The sequence below is a fragment of the Erythrolamprus reginae genome, chromosome 2 (genome assembly GCF_031021105.1).
Source record: "Erythrolamprus reginae isolate rEryReg1 chromosome 2, rEryReg1.hap1, whole genome shotgun sequence".
In the NCBI taxonomy this organism is placed as follows: domain Eukaryota; kingdom Metazoa; phylum Chordata; class Lepidosauria; order Squamata; family Dipsadidae; genus Erythrolamprus; species Erythrolamprus reginae.
In genome coordinates, this window is record NC_091951.1 from 331,013,189 (window position 1) to 331,026,942 (window position 13,754).

A 13,754-nucleotide genomic window follows, 5' to 3' on the forward strand; every position below is an offset into this window, starting at 1 on the left:
CATTCTGTGGGACCTAACTGGTCGCTGGGATTCGTGCGGCAGAAGGCGGTCCCGGAGATATTCTGGTCCAATGCCATGAAGGGCTTTATAGGTCATAACCAACACTTTGAATTGTGACCGGCAACCAATGCAGACTGCGAAGTGTTGGTGTAACATGGGCATACTTAGGGAATCCCATCATTGCTCTTGCAGCTGCATTCTGCACGATCTGAAGTTTCCAAACACACTTCAAAAGTAGCCCCATGTAGAGAGCGTTACAGTAGTCGAGCCTCGAGGTGATGAGGGCATGAGTGACTGTGAGCAGTGACTCCCAGTCCAAATAGGACCGCAACTGGTGCACCAGGCGACCTGGGCAAACGCCCCCCTCGCCGCAGCTGAAAGATGTTTCTCTAATGTGAGCTGTGGATCGAGGAGGACACCCAAGTTGTGGACCCTCTCTGAGGGGGTCAATGATTCCCCCCCAGGGTGATGGACGGACAGATGGAATTGTCCCTGGGAGACAAAACCCACAACCACTCCGTCTTATCAGGGTTGAGTTTGAGTCTGTTGACACCCATCCAGGCCCCAACAGCCTCCAGGCACCGGCACATCACATCCACTATTTATTTATATTTTATTAGGTTTGTATGCCGCCCCTCTCCGAAGACTTGGGGCGTCTCACAACAACAATAATAACAGTATTACAATATAACAAATCTAATATTTAAAAAGCATCTAAAAACCCATCATTTAAAAACCATACAACACAAACAATACCATACATAAAACTACATAAGCCTGTGGGAGATTCCTACCAGTTTCAACAGGAATGATTTGAAATAGACCAGCTTTAACTGAACTAGCTAGAGATGTAAAACACTATTTCACAGGATTCACAAAAGTGATGCTTCCAAAATTTTCTTACGGCATTTGTTACACATGGAAGCTGTCATTTGTAAAAGCGACAGATGATGGTTGTCTTTGATTGCAGCAACAACAAAAATCCTTTGATTAAACAAAGAGGCAGAGCTGTTTATGTAGAGCTGGCTTTGAGCCTTGTAAGCTCATCCCATGTATTTTTCTAAACTTACATGCCAACATGGTCTTATATAAATATGATTATGTGTGACCCTCTAATTATCTGCCTGGACAATGTAGTTTGTAATTTGAAAGAGACAAGGAGGATGCTTTTCTTTTTAAAAATATTTCTCTCCCCTTCCCCCCCCCCCCCAATTTGGCATCATTTACTTTTGGTTAATCAAAACTAAACAAAAGATTTTGTGAGCACAAAACTGGCTGAGAAAGTTTACAAATTTGGAAGCCTCCAGTGTACTACATGTAAACTTCGGAAAGTCCACAATTGCTGGCTCAGATTGAGAATTAGGCAAGTATTCTTTGATTCCAATCAAATTTTTTTATCTCCAGTACTGGGGAATTTGTGGTTCTCTAGATGTTGATAAGATATGACTTGCAGTATTTCTGGCCCATCTGGCTTATGGCAGTGTTTCTCAGGGAAGTTGAAGTCCACATCGTCATCTTAAACAAGACCTAAGCATAGCCCATAAAATCATCTGCTACAATGTCCTTTCTGTGAACGAATACTTCAGCTTCAACCACAACAACACTCAAGCACACAACAGATACAAATTTAAGGTAAACTGCTCTAAACTCGACTGCAGGAAATACGACTTTAGTAACCAAATAGTTGATGCATGGAATTCACTACCAGACTCTATAGTATCACCTAACACCCAAAACCTTACCCTTAGACTATCCACTGTTGACCTCTCCTGATTCCTAAGCGGTCAATAAGTGTTCTGTCTGGGTGCCCCCAGACTTCAACACCAACTGGAAAAAGCAGCCAGACACGCTGGTAAAAGCAAAAGCACTTTATAGTTTGAAAAATAAACACAGAGAAAAACCTGTTCTTCCCAACAGGCAGGCTATGAGACTTCACAGCAGAGTCCTGATGGCCAGACAATACAGCAGACTTCTTGCTGGCACACCCACCACTGTAGAGAATAAGACCCACACCTTTTCCCCCCAAGGTTTCAGTATTCAAAGTCACAAACCAGAATTCCAAGACGCCAAAGATCACAGCCAGGTCCCAGGACTCCCAAAGATAATACTCCACAAGCCAGGAAGGGTGGGTCTGCCTTTTCAGCCTTTCCAGAGAGCACCACACCCAAACCCAGCTGTTGCCTCTTTAGTGCTGAAAGTACCTGGCTAATTGTCCCCTTCGTTGTGTTGCTCTTCTCTGCCGGAGATCGATGATTGCTTGTGCATTTTCATCTAAGGAATCCAGGCTGCTTGCTGGGGAGAGCTCCCTCTCGGGGGACTCTGGCTGTCCTCCCTCTCCCTCAGCCTGAGATTCCTCCTCCCCGTCTGCCTGAACCTCCTGTTCCTCATCCTCCCCCTCTGAGCAGGAAGCCGGCAGAGGATCAGCCGTTCCCTGAGGGGCCTCAGACGGAATCACAACAATAAGGGGCCTGCATAAGTGCACCAGAGTGCCTTCCACCTTCTGTTCTAATGTTTCTCTTTTACTAGTATCATGTATATATTATTATATCTTTGTATACACCAATATGTATTTGATAAAAGAAATAAAGTGAGCCGGGGTGGCGCAGCAGGTAGAGTGCTGTACTGCAAGCCACTGAAGCTGATTGTAGATTTGTAGGTCAGCGGTTCAAATCTCATCACCGGCTCAAAGTTGACTCAGCCTTCCATCCTTCCGAGGTGGGTAAAATGAGGACCCGGATTGTGGGGGCAATACGCTGACTCTGTTAAAAAGTGCTATTGCTAACATGTTGTAAGCTGCCCTGAGTCTAAGGAGAAGGGTGGCATAAAAATTGAATGAATAAATAAATAAATAAATAAATAAATAATAAAATAAATGCGATAAGAGTTTTATGTCTTACTACTAACTGGCCAGGCTACTTCAAGAACCAGGAGGATAATCAATCAATCAATCAATCAATCAATCAATCAATCAGTCACAGTAACATTGGAAGGGACCTGGGAGGTCTTCTAGTCCAAGCAGCTTTGAAACAAATGGAGTCAGATAGGAGTTAGATGATGGTAGGAGCATTTTAAGTTTCTGAGTAGTAGGATGAATTTTATTTTCACTCAGAAAATAAACCGAGCTACGTTCTGGTCTTGAAGGAAATGACTGGGCAGTAAACATATTTGGCTTATTTCTGAGCCAAAGCCAATATGAGCCATGAGAACGGATTGTCCACATCTTATGAAACAGAGCATTAGTCTCTCTACATCCTGTAGAACTTTGATTATTATTGCTTGCTGTTTTTCAGCTTCCCTCCCTCCACTGCACACCCCACTCTGCATGTTAATTTCCTTGCTAATATTCAGCATTAAAAGGGAAATTGCTATGAATTTCTCCCCCAATGTTTGCTGTCATGACTGAGTCAGCACTGGGATGAGGTGGGGTTGCAATGCTATATGCTTAAAATAAATTTTATGTAATTCATCATCTTAGCTGTTTTTCCTTTACGGGTTTAACTCACATTAAAAGGCTTTTGGCTGTGATTACAGTCTTGCCATATGCAATAAGAATACAGATTCTGTTCAAATTAAAATAAGAAAAGGCTCTTTTTATTCCCTTATGGCCACAGAGCCTTTTGCCCCGAAATTTGGATAAAATTGTAAAATGTTAGAAAGCATTAACACCCACCCACCCTGACCTGATGAAATATTTTCTCTGAAAATGCAGTGAGGCAAGGTGCCTAAATATTGTTATTCATTATTATTCCAAAAATATCTCCAATGATTTGTATGCTGAGGATCAACACGATTCCTTCTGGATTGGGCGGCATAGAAGTCGAATAAACAAATAAAATTAAAAGAAGCTTGTCTCTGACTGGGCAAGTGGTCAGTTGTCAGAACTGAAAGTCTATTAAGAGGGTAAAAATTGAAGTCACAATCTTCTAAGAAGTAGCAAACAGCTGCTATCATGGATTGTCCAGAAATTAAGACTGAATAGACATTGTCAAATGGGGAAATTTTTATGCAATGAATACGCTTGTTATTTCCTGTTTTCTTTTGCTCTTTTTCGAAAAACTGTGAACAGATGGGGGAGTTTAAGGCAGAAGACGGTGCTGTTTTATTATCATGTTGATGATTTCTTGCATCTTTAACTTTCTTCCCTGAAATTTTTTAAACTTGAAAATACAGTGATCCCTCTATTATCGCGAGGGTTCCGTTCCAAGACCCCTCGCGATAATCGATTTTTCGCAATGTAGGGTTGCGGAAGTAAAAACACCATCTGCGCATGCGCGCCCTTTTTTTCTATGGCCGCGCATGCGTAGATGGTGGAGTTTGCGTTCCCCGCCGCCCACGCAAAGGGGAAACCCCGATTCGGCTCCTCGCTGCTGCTGCGCTACCGAGCAGATCAGCTGCTGGGCGGCCGAAGGAACCTTCCCTGGGTCTTCCCAGCCGCCCACACAAAGGGGAAACCCCGGCTCCTCGCTGATGCCCCCGTTCGCCCGCCCGCCGCCCGCCAGCAAGAGGGGGCGAGATAGAGAAAGAGAGAGAAGGAAAGAAAGAGATGAGAGAGGGAGGAAGAGAGTGTGAGAGAGGAAGGAGCAAGATAGAGAAAGAGAGAGAGAAAGAAAGATGAGAAAGGAAGGAAGAGAGTGACGTCATCGGTGGAAAAATCGTGATATAGCGTTTCGCGAAGATCGAGATCGCGAAACTCGAGGGATCACTGTACTGAGAAACTAGATTTTTAAAAGCTTTGCATCCTACAAAAGCTTTACATCCTTTGCATCCTATTTAGGAGGCTAAAATAGTTGAAGAATGGTTGCAGGAACTGGGTATGTCTAATTTAATGAAAAGAAGGACCACGGAAGACACGAGTCTGCGGAGAGGGGCGGCATACAAATCCAATAAATAAATAAATAAATTATATCAGCGTTCCAATATCTCAGGGGTTGCCACAATGAAGAAGGAGTCAACCTACTCTACAAAGCACTTGAGGGTAGGACAAAAAGCAATGGGTGGAAACTAAATAAGGAAAGAAGCAACTTAGAACTAAGGAAAAAATTCCTGACAGTTAGAACAATTAACCAGTGGAACAGCTTGCCTCCAGAAGTTGTGAACACCCCAATAGTAGAATTTTTAAAGAAGATGTTGGATAACTATTTGTCTGAAATAGTGTAGGGCTTCCTGCCTAAGCAGGAGGTTGGACTAGACCCTTCCAACTCAGTTGTTGTTGTTGTAATAATAATAATAATAATGGTGATAATTGTTGTGTCTAGAAGACAGTTAGGAAATGTGGCCCACCCCTTATCCTTGGGCGGGAAAAATACAGAACCGGATTGGTTGGCTCAACCTGGCCATTTTGTTCTTGTACCGTTATCTACTGTTTCACGTTGCTCTTTAATAAACCTGTTGATTGTTACCGGGCCTACTGGTGTTTCATTGGGACAGAGACTTTACAGTAATGATGATGATGATGATAAGGATAATAATAATAATGATCATAATGATAATAATAATAATAATAACAACAGTTCCATTTTAACAAAAACATTAAAAGAATGTTAAGTAAATTCAATTAGTAAACTAATTGAAACTTAAATGTTAATTAAAGTCAAATCCAACTAATACTCAGTTTATCATTTTGCATTCAGTAAATATATTACTTGATGTGTTGAGGAGCAAATCAGGATATATGTAATGCATTTTCTTGAAAGAGCAAAGTGATATAAAATGAACACTCCACACATTTCAATTCTCTCCACTTTTTCCTCCATGGTTCAGTACTTCTTCAAGTACAGTACTATTACCTTCTTTGGAGTCTCTGCAATGTAACTACGAAGATAGTTGATTTGTTTCTTCTGCCATTTTCTCTTAACTTCTCAAAATTAAAATGTACACATTTCCTTTCAACCTTTCCTGTCGCCCTCGCAGTAACCTTATGAGATGGATGGAGGGTTGAAGTGGGGCTCTGTAGCACTTCATGTTCAAAAAGAAAAAAAAATGCTTTGGAACGTGATTTAAAGACATCCTTTGTTGACAATTTGTCAACCTTGAAGCTGACCCGGCCAAAGCCATCTTGGAGCATAAATGTTGCCACACTGGAGCTGAGAGATAGGAAGGGAGGATTAGAGATAGCTGTGGTTTTGTAGCCAAAACAAAATACTTTCTCTTGGGAACCAAGGACATTCTCACACCTGGCAGAGGAAGGAGGAGTGATGTCACCAAGCAACCAGATGGCACTTTGATTGGGCCACGGGACTGACTGTTTGGAGTGGAGGAATTTTTTAAAAACTTTTAATTAGGTAAAAAACACGGGAACCTTTAGAATCTGTTTTCACCAGAACTGTGCCTATATGATATGCCCAAATAAAAGCATTCTTTGAGGAACCTACCTGCCTTGGAGTTTTGTTCGTAAGGGGTGAATTACTTGAAACACTGACACAGTCACTCGTTGGTGCAATTGAATTTATGCCAAAGTATCATCAATTAAATACTTTAATCAATAAAGCAAAACAACATGTTCAAATTGAAAGTGAATCTATGAAGAAAGTCTGGCTTTGCTCTACTCATTGACTTCATGTCTCCAACATGCCCTTCAGCTGATGAGCAAATCCATCAGATCTTATCTCTAATTACAAACAAAACTAGTGCCTACCTGGCTTCAGAGAAGAAATGCCTCCTAGGTGTTGCCATGGACCTTCTACTGCTTTGGTAATGGTTGTTTGATTGCAGTTCAGACAACTGCATGCTTTTCCTAGTACCTCTACTTAAGAACATGCGCACATGCATAAGTAGGAAGTAAGGAAGGAACCCCTGCCTGAAATATATGTATATATTTCTAGTTTATTTTGATAGCACAGGTAGTCTTGAATATACAAAAGTACATTTAGTGACCGTTCAAACTGAAAGAAGTGACTTCTGGCCATTTTCCTCACTTAACGACCACTGCAGCATCCCCACAGTCACATGATCAACGTTCAAAAGGTCTGGCAACTGACTCAAATTTATGACAGCTACAGTGTCCCAAGGTCAGGTGAGTCTCATGTGTGACCTTCCGACAAACAAAATCAATCGGGAAGCCAGATTCACTTCACAACCATGTGACCAACTCAACAACTGCAGAGATTCACTTCTACAACTGCGGCAAGGCATGCCGTAAAATGAAGCCAAATTCACTTAACCAAGGTCTCGCGTAGCAACAGAAATTTGGGGCTCAATCGTGGTCGTAAGTCGAGAACTACCTGTACAGTAAGATCTTCCGGAATAGCTTTAAGCTTAACACGTTTCTTAAGCTTTACAAGAAGTACAATATTTTTCTCAGACACTTGGCCTGCTACGTGATCTAGCTCTGGGACTCCAACCTTGGAACTTTTAAGACTTGTGGACTTCAATTCCCAGAATTCCTCAGCCAGCTTTACTTAAAGTTGCCAAGGTCGGGGACCCCTGAATTCTTTCCTTCTTTCTTTCTTTCCTTCCTTCTTTCTTTCCTTCTTTCTTTTCTTCTTTCTTTCCTTTCTTTGCTTCTTTCCTTCCTTCCCTCCCTCCTTCCATCCTTCCTCCCTCCCTTTCTTTCTTTGTCTCTTTCTTTCTTTGTCTTTCCTTCCTTCCTTCCCTTTCCCTTTCTTTTCTTTTTTTTTTTTTGACACTCAGCCCTTGACACCATTCAGCATAATTTTTACACACACGGGGCTTCCCAGCATTTTTTTCATAGACTAGACTTTTGGATGCAAATTCATCTTTTTAAGGTTGAAATGTATACATATTATCTGAAGACAAAGAGGCAACATAAATCATGTGGGTGTTTTATAAATTATGTCATGACTTTTAACTACCGGAGGAAAAAAAAACCATACCAGTTCAAGTCCATTACCTCTTTCCTCCATGACTAAGAGCATTTAGTTTACAATACATGATCCTTCAAGCTGCATATTTTGTGGTTTACTTGAAAAGCAGAAAGAGAAACTAGACTGGGGGTATTTCTAATATTTAGGTTGGATCTCAGCATTGCCTGTTGAAACAAGCTCCCTGCTCCATTAGGAACAGGCTGTCCAAATAAATTCCTTGTGACTTCTTCTTTTTTTAAAAAAGAAGTAATTATTCAGTACAGAATTTACCAAAATTAAATTTAGAAATTTGACTACTAATATGAAATCATTGGGGGGAAAAACACTCCCCAAATTAATTTAATCCCATTTTTTAATTGTGTATATAGTGTATATCTCTCTATCCAATATTAATTTGATAATCCGTTATCATCTAAATAGACAATATTATTATTTGTAAAACCTATGTAAGAGGAAGACTTATCTATAATAGATATTTATAATTCCTACCCGAAGATGACCAGCTGTACAAATAAAATACACAAGAGAAAAGAAGAAAATATATTTCTTCCTTCTCTGGAAAGATGTTTATATTCACAAGATCCCCATCCCTGCTATTCTGAGTTTGCCTCTTTTTTGAAGTTTTAATAATGCCTCAGTGCAGATTTTTCAGTTTAGGGAGTGGGAAACCCAGGCAAGTTCAATAATGATGCATATTTCTGCATCATTATTGAACTTGCCTGGGTTTCCCACTCCCTAAACTAAAAAGCTGCAGAAGAGTGATGAATAAGATTTTAATTTAGACTTGAGAAGTCAGGGAATCTAATGAGTGGAAAGATGGACATTTTCCCATTGTTCTTGGCTACCTTATAATAATATTAAGTACCAGGATGTTGCATCCCAACTGTGGAAACAATTTTTCTTCTTAAATAGACAAACATTTTTCCATTAATTGAAAGATGAGTCCTTTTTCATTTAAGGCCAGAAGCGCCTAATATATTTTGGGTCAGTGCCACAGTCCAATTTCCCAATCTGTCAGGGATATCATCTGGCTTAATTTTTTTGCTTGTTTCTGTGGGTTAAAGTGGTTAAGGGTAGAGATGGGAGTTTTTCACTTTCAAATAGTTTCCTGCTTCCATTCCATCCTGAAAAATTCTCCAACCATCCATTTGAGCAAAATTTACTCTTTTGAAACTTGGTTAGTTTGCTGCCAGGTTTTTGTGATGCTATCTTGGAATATTTTGTGTGTGGTAGAGGAGCTGCTATAGGGACATCAGGCCACTACTGTAGGTCAAGATTAAGAGAAGACAAAACGGTAGCTCAGTTTTCCAACAATTTACAGCAATTTAGAGTTTGAATTCTGTTCATATCTACCATTCATCCCACTCAGTGCCTGTAATAGAAGAAACGGAAACGTGAAAAATAGATGTTCACTTGGAATTACTAAGTGGTACAAGCCGAATATGCAAAGAGTTCTAATTAAATTTGAGAAAAATCTCTTGCAATACAGATAAATAAGTGTCTGTTCTGTAGTCTTCTGCATATGTAATGGGTCAAAATTTTTCAAGTTTCAAACAATTAGGGATGCTCAAAGTTGCGACACGCCTTGGGGATTGTGATGATATTTTGGTATTTTTAATATAATTTATATGTTACTGGTAAGTAACGACATACAGTACATATAACTTTTTAACATTTTGTTTGTTTCATCCTTATATAATATGTGCATATGTATATGTTGTACTGTATTTGACTTACAAAAAGGTGATTCACAGCATTCCAGTGGGGGGGAGAGGGAATCCATTATTATTATGAAGAGGGCAGGAGAGTAGAAGTCATAAGGCACAACATCAAATGATAGTGCCAACTTACAACCACAGTTCTGATAGTTCGTGCTGTTAGGTGAATTCTACATGGTTGCAGCCTCCCTCTGTCACATAAACACTGTTTCTAACCCCCTGTCAGCTTCTCATTTTATTACTTAGATTTATTATTTATTTATTACTTAGATTTGTATGCCGCCCCTCTCCGAAGACTCGGGGCGGCTCATGGAGTTTGAATGTGGGAAGTCAGTAATGAATGTTGCAAATGGTGAACCACATTCTCGTAGTTAGAAGCTAGTCACTGAGCACGTGACCAGTAGTGACCACATGACCATGAGACACTGTAAGAGCTACAACTGCATGGACCCACCATAACTACTACCCAGTCAAAATCATGTATTGCTTTATTCTTCTCATATTTTATCTATCTCCCTTTCTATTTATGGCTATAACTTTTTTGCTTGTATCTTTACAATTTATATTGTTTTATTTAGTTTCCTAATATGGTTTATGTTGATTGCTTAGCATCCTATGACTATCACTAAGTGTTGCATCTTATGAGTTATGATGAATGTATTTTTTTGATGATCATCATCATTTTTTTCACTTACAGCTTTTGTGTACATTGAAAGCTTATGCACCAAAGACAAATTTCTTGTGTCTAATCACACTTGGCAAATAAAGAATTCTATTCTATTCTATTCTATTCTATTCATTTATTGGATTTGTATGCCGCCCCTCTCCGTGAACTCGGGGTGGCTAACAACAGTACTAAAAACAACATGTCACAATCCAATACTAAAAACAGCTAAAAACCCTTGTTATAAAACCAATCATACATACAAACATACCATGCATAAATTGTAGAAGCCTAGGGGGAAAGAATATCTCAGTTCCCCCATGCCTGAAGGCAGAGGTGGGTTTTAAGGAGCTTACGAAAGGCAAGGAGGGTGGGGGCTATTCTAATCTCTGGGGGGGAGTTGGTTCCAGAGGGCTGGGGCCGCCACAGAGAAGGCTCTTCCCCTGGGTCCCGCCAAATGGCATCGTTTAGTTGACGGGACCCGGAGAAGGCCCACTCTGTGAGACCTAACTGGTCGCTGGGATTCTATTTTATTCTATTCTATTCTATTCTATTCTATTCCCATTCCCACCCTACCCACACTACTCTACTCTCTGCTCTGCTCTACTCTGCTCTTTGAAGGGTCTTTGAACAAGTAGACATTAAGCAAAGACTGCCTGGAATGCAGGCATCTTTCCTTCCCTCCTTCTCTCCCACTTCACCAAAGTTCCTATGTTGATATTTTTTGCCTGAATTTGGCATAGTCTCACACTATCATTTTAATACTAATTTTCCTTGCATCTGCTCTAGAAAATAAACATTTGAAGTGATACATTTCTTTTGTGCTGACAGTGAAGATCAGATTTTCCCAAAGTTGTTCAATGAAACCTAGCAATGCAATGTATAACATCTAACACCTAGTCTCTATAATACCCAGATATTCAAGTAAATGTAACATATTGAGAAGATAAGCAATAATGGCATTAAAATATTTCTTTTTATTACTAGAACTCGCCGGCATCAAAGACAAAGGCAGCTTGAAGTGACCTGTTTTCGCAAGCAAATTGAAAAAGAATGTGGATTAACCAAATTCCTTGCTACCTACTGATGGTAGCACATTTATTTATTCTGAACCAGTTTGTCTACAGCGAGGAAAGAGGTTGGTGTGATTTCATGTTTCTTTGCTCTTTACCTGCTATGCATTGTGACTTAACCCCCCAATGAGTTCTATGTCTCAATTGGGGAATATATGGCCTCCAAATTTTACTGAAGGACAACTCTCAGTATCTTTTATCAATGATGGGAATTGTAATCCAACCACATCTGGAGAACCATAAGTTCTCCTCTCTTGTATATTGCTTAATGTACATATTGGGCAACTTTCAAGTGTAAGGATTTGAGCTCTAGAATTTTCAGCAGTGGAAACTATCTCCACTCTACCGATATTCCAGAAAGGTAAGAGATGGCTTTTCCGGCAGGCCTGAAATTAAAAATGATTGTATCTATGTATGGGTTTTTTTTAGGCTTTTACATATTTTTATAACATTGTTGTTTTATCATTGCGGTGTTTTATTATTGTTTTTATTATTTATAATTGCTGTTAGCTGCCCTGAGTCCTGTAGGAATGGGCGTCATATAAATATGATAAATAGGTAGGTAGGTAGGTAGGTAGGTAGGTAGGTAGGTAGGTAGGTAGGTAGATAGATAGATAGATAGATAGATAGATAGATAGATAGATAGATAGATAGATAGTCATGAGTATAAAGTCACTTTTTTCGGTTCAATTGTAACTTTGAATAGTTATTCAACGAACTGTTGAAAGTCTATCTAACAAAATGAAATTAAATGATGAAAAAAGTAATATTCGACATTTAGGCAAGAAAAACAAAATGCACAGGTGCAGTATATGTGGTACATTGCTCAACAGTAGTAACTGTGAGAGGGATCTTGGAGTCCTAGTGGACAACCATTTAAATATGAGCCAGCAGTGTGCAGCAGCTGCCGAAATAGCCAACACAGTTCTAGGCTGCATTAACAGAGGGATAGAATCAAGATCACATGAAGTGTTAATACCACCTTATAATTAGGCCTTGATAAGACCACACTTGGAATACGGCATTCAGTTTTGGTCACCATGATGCATAAAGGATGTTGAGATTCTAGAAAAAGTGCAGAGAAGAGCAACAAAGATGATTAGGGGACTGGAGGCTAAAATGTATGAAAAACGGTTGCAGGAACTGGGCATGGATAGTTTAATGGAAAGAAGGACCAGAGGAGACATGATAGCAGTGTTCCAATATCTCAGGTGTTGCCACAAAGAAGGAGTCAACCTGTTCTCCAAAGCACCTGAGGGTAGAACAAGAAGCAATGGATGAAGCTGAACAAGGAGAGAAGCAACCTAGAACTAAGAAGAAATTTCCTGACAGTTAGAACAATTAATCAGTGGAACAGCTTGCCTCCAGAAGTTGTGAATGCTCCAACACTAGAGGTTTTTAAGAAGAGATTATATAACCATTTGTCCTGCCTAAGTAGGGGTTGGATTAGAAGACCTCCAAGGTCCCTTCCAACTGTTGTTGTTGTTGTTGTTGTTGTTGTTGTTGTTGTTGTTATTATTATTATTATTATTATTATTATTATTATTATGTCAGTACAACACAGCAAACGAGATCACTATGCTGGATTTCGTATTTCATCACCAGTCGGGCGCTTCCCAAGCACCTAGGACTGCATGATGTAGCGTCGAATTATGTTTGTCGATCCCAGTAAAGCGGCCTTTTGCAATTGACAGATGGAGATTTTGTCAATTCCGATGGTTTTCAAATGTCTGCTTAGATCCTTTGGCACTGCGCCCAGTGTGCCAAGTACCACTGGGACCACTTTCACGGGCTTATGCCAGAGTCGTTGCAGCTCGATTATTATTATTATTATTATTATTATTATTATTATTATTATCATCATCATCATCATCATCATCATCATTATTATTATTATTATTATTATTTTAAGTCAACCATGTACCTGTAGGCCTCGGTTTATGCAAATATACGTTTTATACGAGTCTTCGGAGAGGGGCGGCATACAAATCTAAGTAATAAATAAATAAATAAATATAACAGAGTTCTTCAAACTTGGCAACATTAAGACCTGTGGACTTCAAAGTTGTTTTATAAGATTGTTCAGAACACAGCTTTATAGCTGTGCAACCCCAGCATGTCTTGTCCATTCTGCACAAGGAGTATTTGAATCGCATGAGCCAATGCACACCCGGAATAATCATGATTTTATCAGGCCTCTGCTGAAAATTTGACCAGGCTGTATTGTCTGCTTCAAAGTCACTGAGCCATACTTTTAATTGCAAGTGACTCATTGTGGTGGCGCAGATTAGATCTCTAGTGTTGCAGTCAGGCAAGAGGTTAGAGGAAATATTTTAATAATTCCCTTTTGAACTTTTATACTGAGAAATAATCCACAGTTTGCCTGAACTGGTAGTGACCCACTGGTGATGTGAAAATGGCATCACAGATCCAGTTTGGTCCAGTGCTGGTCCATGGGCACCACCATCCATTTTTT

The 13,754-nt window shown here is 39.8% G+C and overlaps 1 protein-coding gene across 2 annotated transcripts in view; it reads left to right on the plus strand.

Moving 5' to 3' along the window:
* LIFR (LIF receptor subunit alpha) overlaps positions 1-13,754 on the plus strand; it is a 152,001-nt gene that overhangs the window by 57,719 nt on the left and 80,528 nt on the right. For both annotated transcript variants that reach the window (XM_070743423.1, XM_070743424.1), the window contains exon 2: positions 11,193-11,343. In XM_070743423.1, coding sequence (XP_070599524.1) covers positions 11,259-11,343 — 85 coding nt within the window. In that variant the 5' untranslated portion in view covers positions 11,193-11,258. The remainder of the gene's footprint in view (positions 1-11,192; positions 11,344-13,754) is intronic.